General features: G+C 31.2%; 2 protein-coding genes across 2 annotated transcripts; both read right to left on the reverse strand.

Annotated features, from left to right (window-relative positions):
* Positions 1–1,367: 1,367 nt before the first annotated feature.
* On the reverse strand, positions 1,368–1,760 carry LOC110272960 (uncharacterized mitochondrial protein AtMg00310-like). The gene has a single exon (XM_021125745.1). It carries the CDS (start codon positions 1,758–1,760, stop codon positions 1,368–1,370), a length of 393 nt encoding a protein of 130 aa, XP_020981404.1.
* Positions 1,761–9,209: 7,449 nt separating this feature from the next.
* Positions 9,210–12,267, reverse strand: LOC107493031 (protein WALLS ARE THIN 1). Its single transcript, XM_052262973.1, has 6 exons — positions 11,931–12,267; positions 11,606–11,610; positions 11,401–11,517; positions 10,870–11,281; positions 10,313–10,464; positions 9,210–9,810 (listed from the first exon to the last, which is right to left on the reverse strand). Exons 1-6 carry the CDS (start codon positions 12,147–12,149, stop codon positions 9,609–9,611), a joined length of 1,107 nt encoding a protein of 368 aa, XP_052118933.1. The 5' UTR covers positions 12,150–12,267; the 3' UTR covers positions 9,210–9,608.
* Between the last annotated feature and the right edge of the window lie 2,272 nt (positions 12,268–14,539).

Here is a 14,539-nt window from a genome sequence, read left to right on the forward strand (position 1 = left end):
CCGAGATTATTGTAGTGATATACAATATTTTCACATGAAATTTGTTTACAAAATATTTTTTTATTATTATTTACGTTAGTTAATGAAAAATATACATACGTTTTGTCACAGAAACAAACAAATAAATAAATTATTGATATTAATTGGATTATAATATAAAAGAGAAAATAAAAAAATAGTATATGATTAAGTGGCATTACTATAAGATAGTAATAGAAAGAAAATATTAAATAAGAAAGAGAAAGACTAGCAAAATAATTAATGTGAATAACATAAAATTACAAATTTAACCAAAAGGCATAATTTAATATAAAAAAATATAATTTTTATAACCAAATCAAACTAGACAACTCATAAATTTGTATAGTCAGCAAAATTCTATATAGTGAAAGCGAAACCTTCAATTCGCATAAAGTTTAATTTTTTTTCATCATCCTTAGTAAATATATATGGCATTTTGGATGAAAACAACTGCTCTAAATCAATGCTCTCTAAATTTTAGTGCATGAAGCCAGGATCATTTTGACTTCATTATTTACTATTAATTCTTTTTTTAAAGACAATAATATTTCATTAATAGAAATAGAAGGAACTAGCATCCACGTTACAAGAACTTAAGCAAAAGATCAGAAGATCTTCCAAAAAGATATTTGAACAGACCAAAGTGTGAAATCAAAAGAAAAAAGTGATCATTGGTAATAAGAACTAAGGAGAAGAGTGACACAGAAAGTCTTGTAATTTTTGGAGTAGCTTCCTCGCCGAAATTACTATTTTGTTGGACTGCGGCGTTTGTCCTCAAAGAACCAGCTATTCCATTCCTTCCAAATCAACCAAAGCGTTATAGCAATCTGTTGCAGCAGCGATTTACCTCTTGTTCTACCGTGCGCTTGAACTGCCGTCAACCACCAGGAGCTGAATTCGAGAACCTCTGAACCAGGTAAGCACCAATTGAGTTGAGATTGTTCCCAAATTTCTCAAATTTATTTGCATCTGACTAAGCAATGAAGCTGAGTTTCTTCTGTTTCATGACAGCAAGGGCAGGTTTCACTAGTGGATGGGAATCAGTGATGGAGAAGAGAGGAGACTGGTAGACATTCATGGAAAGCTTTCCAGACAAAGATTTGGATTTTATGGGGAACTAAGAGCTTCCATAGGGACGTCCATAGGTCTCTCAGGCATAGAGTTGGAGGGCAAAGCTCCTAGGGCTCATGAAAAATGTTGTAAGCAATCAGGTAGCCTGCAGCAACATTGTAAGTGTTTGATCTGTGCAAGGCCCATTTAATTTTATCTCTATCTTCTTCAATCGGTACTGATAAAATTCTGCTACTAATGTCTTCGGTAAAAACATGTTAAATCATATTTGTGTTTCACCGGCCGTTTGAAGTAATCAGATCTTTAACCCAGAAAATTGTTGGATTTGTAGCTTGATGAGCTGATTGTGGAGGGACAGAGAAAGGATAGGGAGGTGGAAGCCACGGGTCTTCAAAAATTCTTATGTTTGAGCCTGTACCAATGCTCCAAGAAAGCCCCTTCTCAACCACTTTGCGCCCCTCTAGCAAGCTGCGCCACCCACATGAAGGTGTGTTTCCAACTTTGGCTTTTAATGCATTGTAATATCGATAATACTTTTCTTTTAAAACTCTAGATAGGAGTGAATTTGGTTGTGTTGTTATTCGCCAAAACTGCTTCCCCAATAAGGCTATATTCTGTGCTCTGAGGTCCTTGATCCCAAGCCCCCCTTCCTTCTTAGGTTTGGTCATAGTATTCCAGCTGATCCACACCATTTTTTCTTTTTGTACCTTGCTATCCCCACCAGAATTGAGAGAGCATACTATGGATTTCTAAGATGAGTGCGTTAGGGAGCTTAAAGCAGGACAGTATATATATAGGGACTGCTTCTCCTACTGCCTTGAGTAGAATATATCGACCTCCTGCTGACAGTAGCTTTCCTGATCTTCTTCTTGATGAGGCTGAATGTAGCTTTTTTAGATTTATTAACAATAGAAGGAAGGCCTAAGTATTTGTCTGTAGCCCTAATGTGGTTAATATTTAATGCTGCTGCCCATTTATTTCTGTGAAAATCTAGAGTATTATGACTGAAAAAGACTGAGGATTTGTTGAGATTCACTTTTTGTCCACTAAAACCATCGTATGTATGTAAGAGTTCCAAAATATTCTCGCACGATTTCGTATAAGCTTTGCAAAATAGGATCGAATTATCCGCAAACAGTAGATGATTGACTCTGGGGCATCTCCTTGACATTGGAATACCTTGAATTAGATTGTTTTGTTCTACCTTATGTAGCAAGAAGGAGGGACCTTCTGCACAGAATAAGAAAAGATATAGAGATAGAGGGTCTCCTTGAGGGATACCTCTATTTGGTTTAAAGAAACCATAGGGTTGACCTTCCACAACGACAAAATAAGAAACAGTTGTGACTAACTCTTGAATCCAAGCAATCAAAGTACCATCAAAGTCAAGTTTTGTTAACATGAACCAGAGAAAATGCCATTCCACTCTATCATAAGCCTTGCTCATATCTAATTTCACAGCCATTTCAGTCTCCAGCCCTTGCCTCTTATTTTTAAGATAATGCATATATTCATGTGCAATTAAGATATTATCTGAGATCAAGCGGCCTTTAATAAATGCACTCTTGTTAAGACTCACCAAATTTGTCATCAAACCTTGGAGTCTAAAAACCAGAATTTTAGAAATAATTTCATATACCATCGTAGAAAGGCTACTAGGTCTCACCTGAGTCATATTGTTAGCATCTCAAACTTTAGAAATGAGGCAAATATGAGTGTGGTTTAAGTTTTTAAGAAGTCTTCCACCTGCATAGAAACTTTGAACTGCACGAAATAAGTCACTGCTAATGATGTCCCAGTAACACTGGATGAACTTGGCTGTCATGCCATCTTCTCTCGGAGCACTTTGGGGATGCACACTGAAAGTAGCTCTCTTAACGTCTTCTATAGTAACCGGTTTTTGCAGCCTACGGTTCATGGAAGCTATAACCTTAGGTTCAAAGTCAGTGAAATAAGGCTCCGAATCGGTTTCACATGTAGAAGAGAATATCTCCTTAAAATATTCTTTAGCTACTCCTACAATTTCTGAATTAGTAGTTGCTGTTTCACCATTTACACTCTCTAGATTCCAAATTCTATTCCTTCTCATCCTGTTTTTGAACTTTTGATAGAAGAATTGAGTGTTACGGTCCCCTTCCTGAAGCCATTTAACCCTGGACTTCGCCTTCCAATACATCTCTTCATCATGGTAGGCTATTTCTAATTTTCGCTCTAGTTCCAATAATTCCTCTCCACCATACACGCTTGTTGATCTCAGCTCTTCGATCTGACAGTTTAGTTGCTCAATCTATTTTTTAGAATTGTGATTTCTCTCCTTTTGCCATTGAACAAGACGGTGTCTACACCTTTTTAACTTTTGGGCCAGAATGAATATTGGGGAGTCTGAGATTTCTTCTTTCCAAGTATCACATATAATCTATCGCACCTCAAGTTTTGAGCATCATCTCTCTTGGAACGTGAATTGTCTTTTAGAGCTCCTTGGTCTTGGGTTAGAGTCTATCAAATGTGGGGCATGGTCTGAGCCTAACTCAGAGAGCCTAAGGACCACTAAATTAGCGTACAACGACAGCCAATCAGTCCTAGCGAGGGCCCTATCCAATCTTTCCTGTACTAAATCATCTCTGCGACGCCTATTTGACCAAGTGAAAGGTCTCCCTACCATCACTAGGTCCACAAGAGTTCCATCATCAATAAAGTTGTGGAATGCAATGATGGAGGATGCCGATTTAGCAATACCTCCCAATTTCTCAGCTTGCGAAGTGATGGCATTAAAGTCTCCGATGACTACAATCTTTCATCCGAATTGTTGGATAACCAGCTATAATGGAGAGAATTGCAATGATCACATCTGCTCATTGGTGTTTAAGTGCACCCCTATCAAACCCCAGCTCTCATTAGGACACTGATTAGTAATTCTTGCTGTAATAAATAATTGGTCCAATTGCACAACCTGCACTGTCACCCCTTCCCTCCAAGCCAACGCTATTCCTCCCACCACATCATCAAGGTCAACGATAAACCAGTTACTAAATCCAGCTGCCCTTAATTTTTAGTCCACATTGCAAGCCTGGTTCTTAGTTTCATAGAAGAAACCAAACTCCGGGAAGTGGGATCTTGGCATCCCTTTCAGATGATGGACTGTCAGAGATTTTTCCAAACCCTGACAGTTCCAGCAGAGTAGCTTCATATCTCCTTGGGTGCCAATTGAAAGCTGGCACCCTCCACCTGGTCATCCAAAATCTGATTAATACCAAGACAACTTTTTTTGCTGATCATTATTTTCTTTATCCATACTTCTCCTTTTCTCTCTAGCTTGTTTGATGTAGTTACCTCCTTCCCTTGCCATTTGCTTCAGTCTAGAGGTCTTCCCTTTTTTAGCAGCCATAGTAGCATTACTGGTATTTCCATTGGCATCAATCTGAGCTATAGGGATTTTGCCTAAAATCATCGGGGATGTAGTTTCATTTGTAGATATCTAAAAATCATCAGTGCCTTCATTTGAATCTTTCGCACTAGCCTCTGCATGCTGCTTGTTGGGTCCTTAGTTTGTGCCCCCTATTTTGACATGCTAAGCTTTGAGAAGCCTTCTATCAGCCAAGCTGGAGATGGTTTTTTTTTTTTGGTGAGGCAGCATTGAGCTTGCTGAGTTTAATTTATTATAAAATTCCCTTTCATTATCTGCAATTCTTCTCCCCACTTCATCAGACTTCACCCAATCTCCAATTTTATTTTTCTGAATATGACCAACAGCAGAATCTTCTAACCATTATGAACATTTTTTTATCTCGTGGCCTAAATTTGCACAATAAGTGCACATGGTGCCTAGCTTTTCATACCTAAGACCTATTTTGATGGTCTTCTTATCCAGACCAGCAATTAGCAGGCTGTCTTTTACTTCTTTCTCACCACAAATATCAACCCTAGCCTTGAGGATTATATTTTCTTTTCCCCTAACCTCAAAAAATCCAAATCAGACACCTTCTCCAGGCTTTCTCCTATTTTTCTCCCTGCTTCCATTATTTTGAACTTTTTCAGGAGCCCCCCACAATTGTACCCAAACTAGGAATTCAGATATTACATTGTCAGCAGCCTCCTCCTGGACATTCTATTGTCTAATGTGTAAAACGAAATTCTTAAATAGCTAAGGAGAGCCTTTTTCAATTCTTAGTAATTCTTCTTCCATATCAAAGAAGAATTGAAAGACATTAGGTTTTATTTCAGTAACTTTGAATCCTTTCGACTTATCCCATATCGCTGTTAACGCATTCTCCATGGTGCCAATTGTGAATTGTCTATTAGTGAAGAGTCTACCTATCAGGCTATTGGCGTAGGCCTGAACCCCTTCTATGATATCTTCTTCTCCAAGAAATATCATCCCTCCCTGGCGATCTTCTGCATTTTGGTTCCTCCAGCTAGTCTCTTCCTTCTTATCTCCTATACTACAGCGTCTTAATGTAGTGATCAGGTGCTCAGAGGTGGATCAGACTACACGTTAAGTTTTATCAGATTAAAGAGTCTTAATAGGCGCTGTTATAAACCCTAGCAGAGCACTAAAGAAGCCTTAGTAGACGCTTCAAATTCTATTAAGTCATTTTAATATTAAATTACTTCTCCTAAAATATTAATAATATAAATGAAGTTGGCTAATGAGCATGACAACCTCTTACCCAAAATTAATTAAAAACATTATTACATATTTAAGAGCAAATATCGCATATTTGTTCAGTGAAATTTCATTTCGATTTCTAATCATTTTGATAAATGATAATATATCTTTAACGAAAATTTTTTTGGTGATTATTCTCTAACAAAATTAAAGTATCATGTTGATTTTTATTCATTCATTTCATCAGATATTTTAACGTATCTGTTAATATATATGTTAATTGCTAATAGCATAAAAATTTAAATATTTTTTTTAATTAATAGAGATTAAAGTATTTCTTCCTAAAATAGATAATAGTTTAAGTGTCTCTTATAGAAATCATTATCCGTCATTATCCTCTCATTCCTCCGAATAACACTTTAAAGCTGAAGATTAATCTGTACAACTTATGATTCTTTGTTAGGGTTAATTTCTAATCCATGAACAAATTTTGAAGAACTTGTATTAATTTAGAAGCAAGCAAAACACGTGTTTTACTGATTGTGCAGGGGTTATTTGTCTTACACAAATTGAGCACTAATATGTATGCAGTTAACGATACAACTAGAATAGTATCATTATCAGTTGACAGAAATATTAACAAAGAAACTAGGATGTCCAATAGAATGAATAATTAAGAGTTAAATGACAATTTTAATTTTTTTTATGATATTTTTCATCCCAACAGATTAAGAATTAATTTATCACGGAACAGAACTTCATTTAAGGATTTGTCATTCTTAATTACACAAGGTGACATTTTAATTGTTAGTGGACAGATTATCCCTTATCAAATTAGTTATGAGGTTAGGTGAAATTTTTTTTTTTTGTTATTCATGATATTTTTTAATTCGATCTCCCAATATTTATTTAAACAGATAAGTGAACTGACATCAACTAAAGTTGGTTAGGTGAGATTCTTCTTAGGTGAAAAAAAGAGAGTCTAAGTCCAAAAGAGAAACAAAAAAAAAATAGCCTAACAAACAATGCTATCCTACTTCATCCCTGTGTACACGAGAAGTACCTCCACTCCCTATTTGTCATTAGATTTCTTTTCTTGGACAACATTTGCCATTAGATTTGAAAATTACATGTCGATTTCTCTGAGGCCCAATTAGGAGTTCAAGGCTTAATCCATAAGCCCAAATTATTATGAATGACTCCGATCCCTGCCCAATTACCTGGTTGAAAAACTTGCATCAACGGCCTTTTCTTAATGTCACTTTATTTTAATTTATTATTAAAAATATTATACTTTTTTATTAATTATTCAGATATCACTCTTTTATTGCAATGATAATTGAATTGATATTTTATTTTTAATTATACTTGTTTCTAATGATATAAAAACGGTAATATTTAAATAACTAATTTTAAAATAGTAATATTTTAATAATAAATTATAAAAAATGTTACAATATCTGGTCTTTTTTTTTTCAGTTAGATAATTTCATTTATGAAAAAAAAGAAATATAGATATCTATATATGAAACAAAAAAAAGAAACAAAAGATTCTTAACGCTCTACTATAGAGGTAACCTTATATATATAATAGAGAGTAAAGTGTTTATCAATTAGGATTTGAGAATTTGTTGAAACTCTTTCTGCAATTTCAAAGTTGACGCCATTATCTATTGCACACTAGTTAATACGTTATCATTAAAAATAAATCTGTTCCTAACTTTTTATAGGAATCAACTCAAAATTACCATCATTTTGTTTAGAGGAACTATTGGATTAAGTAGGTAAGACTCTTATCCTCAAGTTCTATTTAACATAAAAATCAAAGTCTTTGATACCCTTTTTAGCAGCTGATAAATCCACTTTTAACCAAATTTCTATTAATTTTTCACAATAAAAAATGCAATAATTAATTGTTTTTGAAAATTATAAAGTTGAAACTACAATATTCAGCTTGCATAATAAATCTCATAACAAAATTATGACTAATTAAAGAATGTAACCTTTTGTGCATGCCAACGATGATCCGAGTCAAAAATCAATCCACAAGACTGTCAAAGGGATAAATACAGAAACAATATTCTCATAATTAAGTAAGAAATAATTAAAGTGATTCCGCCTCGCCTCAACAATGCACCATTACTATTATTATGCTTACCATGGTAAATCTTTTTGTATGATTTTATCTTAGTAATTTAAATTTAAACATTTTAATATATATGAACAAGAACATAATCAATATTTTTAAGATTCTTCCCTAACAGTTTTATCACCTATTTCAGGTTTGCATACAGCTAGTAAAGCAAAAGATAAAAATATGCCATTATTGGGTTTCACCAGAAAAGAAAAAGCACCAATTAAATATCATCCCAATAAAGTAGATTTTCCTTCAAAAAATAAGCAGATGTAAGTTTAATGTTAACAATGTTAATTGTTTTTCACAGTATTTTTTAATTTGGCACACTGATTTGTTATAGATCTAAATTTCATTCAAAAATTTATTGTTAGCTAATAAATTGTTACACATATTAAGCGAAATTCGAACATTAATACTTACTTAAGAGAATAAATGAACTAATTTGTTACTTATAAAATTTGATGAGCTGAATATTTTGATATACATGGAATTTATAATGAGTGCAACTTTCTATTTTAGATATATATAATTTTGAAAAATTGGGAGGAAATTTAAATAAAAAAAAACACATCACAAAAGAGCGAAATCTTATAGTGATTTAGCTTATTAATAACTATAATTTTTATAATAATAAGTACTTAATCCAATGCAACAACAAAAAAATTAACTTGAGATACATGATGATGGGTATCCTAATGATTTATATCGGCCTTTAGTGATATGATCATGGGAACTTTAATTATTAGCTGAATATACTTGAATTTTTCACCTAGAACTTTGTCAACTTGTCATTGTCTTTACAATATTTAATTAATATATAGACAAATATTGGATTGTATCCCCTTGGAATTATATATATTGGTCCTTATTTCCTTGCCATATATATAGCTCATTGTTAGCGTTTATATTAATGTCTTCTTGTAGGTAGTAATAACTACTAGCAAAACACAATACAAAGTTGATCATTATCTAGCTTTAATTAGAGCGATAAATATTATTGTCTCTGATCTTTGATAATTCTTATGTGTCTAACTAATCAAAATTTAGCACATGCACACAAGATAAAGTGTAGCATATCTTACTAAAATATGAAGAACAATTAGTATAGGTGAAAAACTATCAAGAAGTATTAACATAAGGTTTTATATAATTTATTTTCACAGAAACTATACTTAATTAATCAACATCTTTAATTTAATTTACTTTATCTCTAAATACCTATTAATTTTGATCCAAATGAAAAATATCAGACTTGGTTTATTATTATTATTATTATTAAAATTAAATTTTTAATTTTTTTTATATATTTTGGTAATACTTTTTTTAATAATATAATTATCGTAATATAATTATACTAAAATGACCATATGTGTATTATAAAACAATAAACAATTTATTTCCTTAATCAAACCGTAAAGTAACATTTTTTTATAAAAAAGCCATATGGGATTTTCAGGCTCGATGGCCCCACTTCAAGTGACATGCTCCATTACAACAATAATCATCCCCATAAAATATACTTCTAAATGATAACCTACTAACAAAACATTATAATATTTAAATTAACAAAAAAAAAAGGAAAATAAAATAAAACAAAAACCAAAATGGAGAGGAAGGATGAAAAAAAAAAACCACGAAACACACACAAACTTCTTGACATAATTAAGGTGCTAGCTAGTAATGTATAACTAGCATCTTCTTCTTCTTCTTCTTCTTAGGTTCCAAGAAAATGTTGTGGTTTAATTTGATGAAGAGATTAGGGTTTTGTTGAAGTTAAACGTGATTGTCAGTTGATGAAGGGAGGATTAGTGGCTGAGTGAGTGATGATGCTTTGGCATGACTTGAAGCCCTAATAATGCTATGATCTCCATTAATATTATTTGATGCCATTCCAAGTTGTGCAATCCTCTTCTCTTCACTTTTACCCCACAAAACTAGGTAGAGTCCAACCACAATTAGCACTGCCCCAATGATCCTATATATATCAAAATTATTCACAATCTTAATTAGATTATATCATCATTTAAATATTTAAAGATCAAAATGGAAATGAAGACGAAGAGAGAAATGTATATATAAACAATTAAATGTTTACTTATTTTATTGGTTCTTATAATTTTATTAAATTTGTAGTTAGTTTTTTTTTAATTAGGTTTTTACACTACTTTAATTTAATAATTAAGTCTTTTTTAATATAATAAATATTAGAATTAACTGGATATTTTTTTAGAAATTGAAATTATTCATAATTAAAAATCTAATTAGATTTTTGATCGCATATATTTTTAAAAAAAATTTATTAATTTTAACGTTTTTGATATGAAAATAACATAATTACAAAATTAAAGTAATGTAAAAATTTAATTAAAAAAATATAAAAATCTAATTAAAAATTTAGTAAAATTACGGGGACTAAAAGAGTAACTAAAGCATAATAAAATTAAAAGAGACTAATTAATTAAAGAGTTGAGAATTACCCTCCCAAGTAGAACTCTTCTCCAAGAGCAAAGGAAGCCATGATTGCAACAACAAAAGTCTGAACAGGTTGATACACAGCAACGAACACAGGGCCCCCTCTATCAATGCACCATATTTGTACAGCGAATGCAATTCCTGATGCCACCACTCCCTGTTATATAAATTAATTAAGCTATTAATAATTTTATTTATTTATTTATTTATTTTTATCTAACTGTTTACATTTTTGGAATAAATTATTAATAGAGTGAATATATAAATATAGAATATCAATTTAATTTTTATATACTTTCAGTGCAAATACATTGTACACAGAACAATCAATCATACATATACGTAACTAATTTTTAAATTTATTATTTAAACGTACGAATATAATTAATGTATTAAAATTAAAAATTTAATTTTGATGTATTGTAGTGCAAAATAATTTCATACGTGCATTCAATTACCCTATCTTTTATATTAATAGCGTGAATTATCATCCAAAAGACAGATATTATGTAAAACACTATACAGTGCATAAAAAATAATAAAAAGGAAGATTATATTATACCGCATATAGAATAGTGAAGGCTTCAGCACCAGAATGGAAAAGCCAAGCTTGATAATCTCTTTCAAAAATGAGAGCAATGAGAATGAATTGCAATAATCCAAAGAAGCAAGTGTATGAAGTGACAGAGAGCCTTGCAGGGTATTTCTTGAGAACAGGTGCTTGCAACACAAGCCAACCAGACCATGACAAACAATGTCCAATTAGGTAAATGCACCCTAGGGTCCAGTTTTTGCCCTCATCAACTGGATCCATTAATGTTGATCTTGTTGTTAATAATAATGTTGTTGTTGGTTTTGGAGAGTATATTGTTGGACCCTTGTAGAGTGTGATCACTGTTGCACCAATTACACATAGGATTGTTCCAACTACTTTCGATATTCCATCTTTTCTATTTAGTCTCACTTGTTCGATCCTAAAATTATAGCGAAAATATTTAGTAATCAAAATAAATTAATCAAAAACAGTCAGAACTTATCTTATTTAATATTTATTAATTATTGTAAGGTAAGTTTTTATTAATTTATTAATTGCCTGAGTATAGCAGCCATGAGAAATGTAATGGCTGGAACAGAGTTCTGTATTGCTGAAGCGAAGGTAGGTGATGTGTTCTCCAACCCAAGCAAATAGAAACCTTGATTTGCTGTAATCCTGTTTCATTAATACGAAATCATGTTATCAAATTACTAGCATTATCTTAAATAATATAATTATTAATTATTAATTATATATACCCGACAAGTGCTGAACAAATAAAAGAAAAAACAATTTAGCCACTCTATATATTTTTTATTAATGTGTATAAAAATATACAACAAATAAATGTCTCGAACGACAAATTTTAATTAATTAATAATAAACATTATTAAACGTAAAATGTTCTAATTAAATATTACTATTATATTTTTTTGCATTAGCGACGGATTTTTTGATAAATTTTATCCGTCTATAATTAGCGACAGATGTAAGTAAACGTTGTCGCTAATGCGAAAGATTCTAGTAGTGTATACGTATAGAAATAACATTAAAAATTTTGTTAAAGGAGTAATAATTAATAATAATACTAACTTTTCCAAGAAGTATGCAAAGGGAAGAAGGAGAAGCAAAGCAATGATGTTCCTATAAACTGGAAAAACAAGCTTGCTAACTCCCATGTTAAGGGCAGCCCTTGAAACAACATGGAAGCCAGCATATCCAAATTGAAGTGCCAACATTGCTCCATGCAGCTGAAACTTTTCTGGCACTGAGCACCACATTCTCTTGGAAGATCCTGAATCACCCATAATAATTCTATGTATTTTGTAACAACAATGAATATTATTGAACTATATATACCCTTCTTAATATAATTGATTGGAAGAAGACGGGTCTAATAGCTCTATATATATAGCCTCTAATTTTTTATTTGGTTTAGCAAAAGAAATTAAGGGTAGGCAGTGGTGAAGAGAATGTGGAAGAAGTGGGAGATATAAATATAGTGAGGAGTGTGAAGAAGGGGAAAAGGTGTGTGTGTTGAAATTAGGGTATGGCCCACAAAAAACCTAAAAAAATTGTGGCAACTGTTGGAGTGTGTTGGTAGCTTTAGAAATGTTTTTTGGTTGTCTCCCACATTCTTTGCCAATCCAACCCTTTGGCTGACAAGACAACCCTAACCGCACTTGGGTTAAATATTTTTGCAAAATAGAAAAAGGAGTATAATTAAGGGTTATAGGACTATAGGATTATAGCTATAGGGGCTAAGACGTGTGTGTTTGAGGACAAAGAGATTAGTTCCATTTAACAATGCTCCAAAGAGATTAGCTAGCTATGGGGCTAAAATATCACACTCTTTTCTTTATTATATTGGACTCTAGGGTGTGATTTGTAAAAATATGGCAAGTTTTGATTAAATTTTGTTGATACAGTGTTTTATTGAAAAAGTAAAATCGTGAGTCACAATTTTATTAAACAATATTTAAAAAAAATCAAATTGTTAGTTATGATTTATATTTTGAATTATTGAAAAAAAAAATCATGAGTTAGGATTCTATTTTTTAATTTAAAAAATTATGAGTCAATTTTTTTAATACAAATTAGTATCTACGATTTATAGTACTTGACATACTCACATTACATTTGTAGAATATACTCATTTAAGTTTATATTAGTGTATTATGCAACTTCATTCCCCTTATGAAAATTAATTTAGCGGAGAGTTCGTTGTTTGTAGATTGAGTTGAAATATTGTTGATTTTTCTAACTAAATGGATGATGAGTTTAATATTATTTAATATAATTTTAATTTTGGATAAAGTATATTGTGTTATTTTTCATGTAATGCCTTCAAATACTAACATCCAATTATGAAGATATATATAATTAGATGTATAGATACATAACGAATTTTATCGTCATGTATTTGGTAGAACCTTGCCGTCATCTATATATAGATAACCCACACGAGTGGAGGTGGTTGCCTCTAAACCCCACCACACCTTATGGACGCTGTTAACCTACAATAGCTACTTGCTTCCATAACCCTTTTTCACAATAGTTTTTTTTTTAAATCAAAATTACGATATATACCCTCAATAATATAATTAATAGTGATTGATATATTACAACTACATTAAAATAGTCACGAATTTTAGAATTGGTATATTGCGGCAGTTTGAAATTATTGTAAAATAAAATGGTTCGAAATTCTGATATAACGACGGTCGGTTAGGTTAATGGTTGTTAAAAATTACCGTAAATCTTAATTTTCACACTTTAAAAAAAGATAGTGTTCGCTTAAACTCTGTATATATGTGTGTGTGTGTGTGTGTGTGTGTATGTATGTTTAACTAATGGTTTAAAGTTTAAACTATTGATTAATACTGCTTTATTATAAGAGAATAGTTAGTCATCAAATACGCTCAATTCTCATAAATGAGTGAACCCTTGATTACATGATTTTTTAATTATTTTCACATTCACTAGCTAGTTCATTATTCTTCTAGTGTATATAAATATATATGGCGATGATGATGATCTAGTAGTATAGTTTTGTGCTATATCCAGATCAATTATATTCTTTTTAGGGAATTTTATACAATTTCACAAATAATCCATACATATACCACACAAAACTTATAATAATGATGATTGAGATACAATATATGATAAGAACTACATACTTTAATTTTTTTTCTTGTGACTAGAACTACATACTTTATAACGGTTTAATATTAACAAATAATAATTTTTAGGTATAGTAATATAAATTTCTTTTAACTACAATAACATTCTGAGCTCACTAAAAAAAGGTTGTAGTGGCAAAATATAGTAGTAGTAATATATATTATGATTGTTATTTCTTTTAATTATTTTTTTTGACAATTGTTATTTATCATTAGTATTATTTATTATAGTGACAAGTTATAAAATACTTGTCAATATCAAAAAGTCTTAATCGAATAATATCGTTATAATTGTCACTAAAATTTGAGCGATAAAGTATAAGACGACTAATAATTAATTGATGGTTAATATATTAGTGATTATTTTTATTGTTATTAAAAATAAAATAAATTACCACTAAAACTCTAAAAGTAATTTTTTTTCTGTTTTTGTAGTGGTTGCTATAAAAGATGAAATTTAATATTTTAAAGTTTCTTTACTTGGAAAAAAATGGGGAAGAAACTGGCCGTAC

This window comes from Arachis duranensis, chromosome 6 (genome assembly GCF_000817695.3).
Source record: "Arachis duranensis cultivar V14167 chromosome 6, aradu.V14167.gnm2.J7QH, whole genome shotgun sequence".
NCBI classification, from domain to species: Eukaryota; Viridiplantae; Streptophyta; class Magnoliopsida; order Fabales; family Fabaceae; genus Arachis; species Arachis duranensis.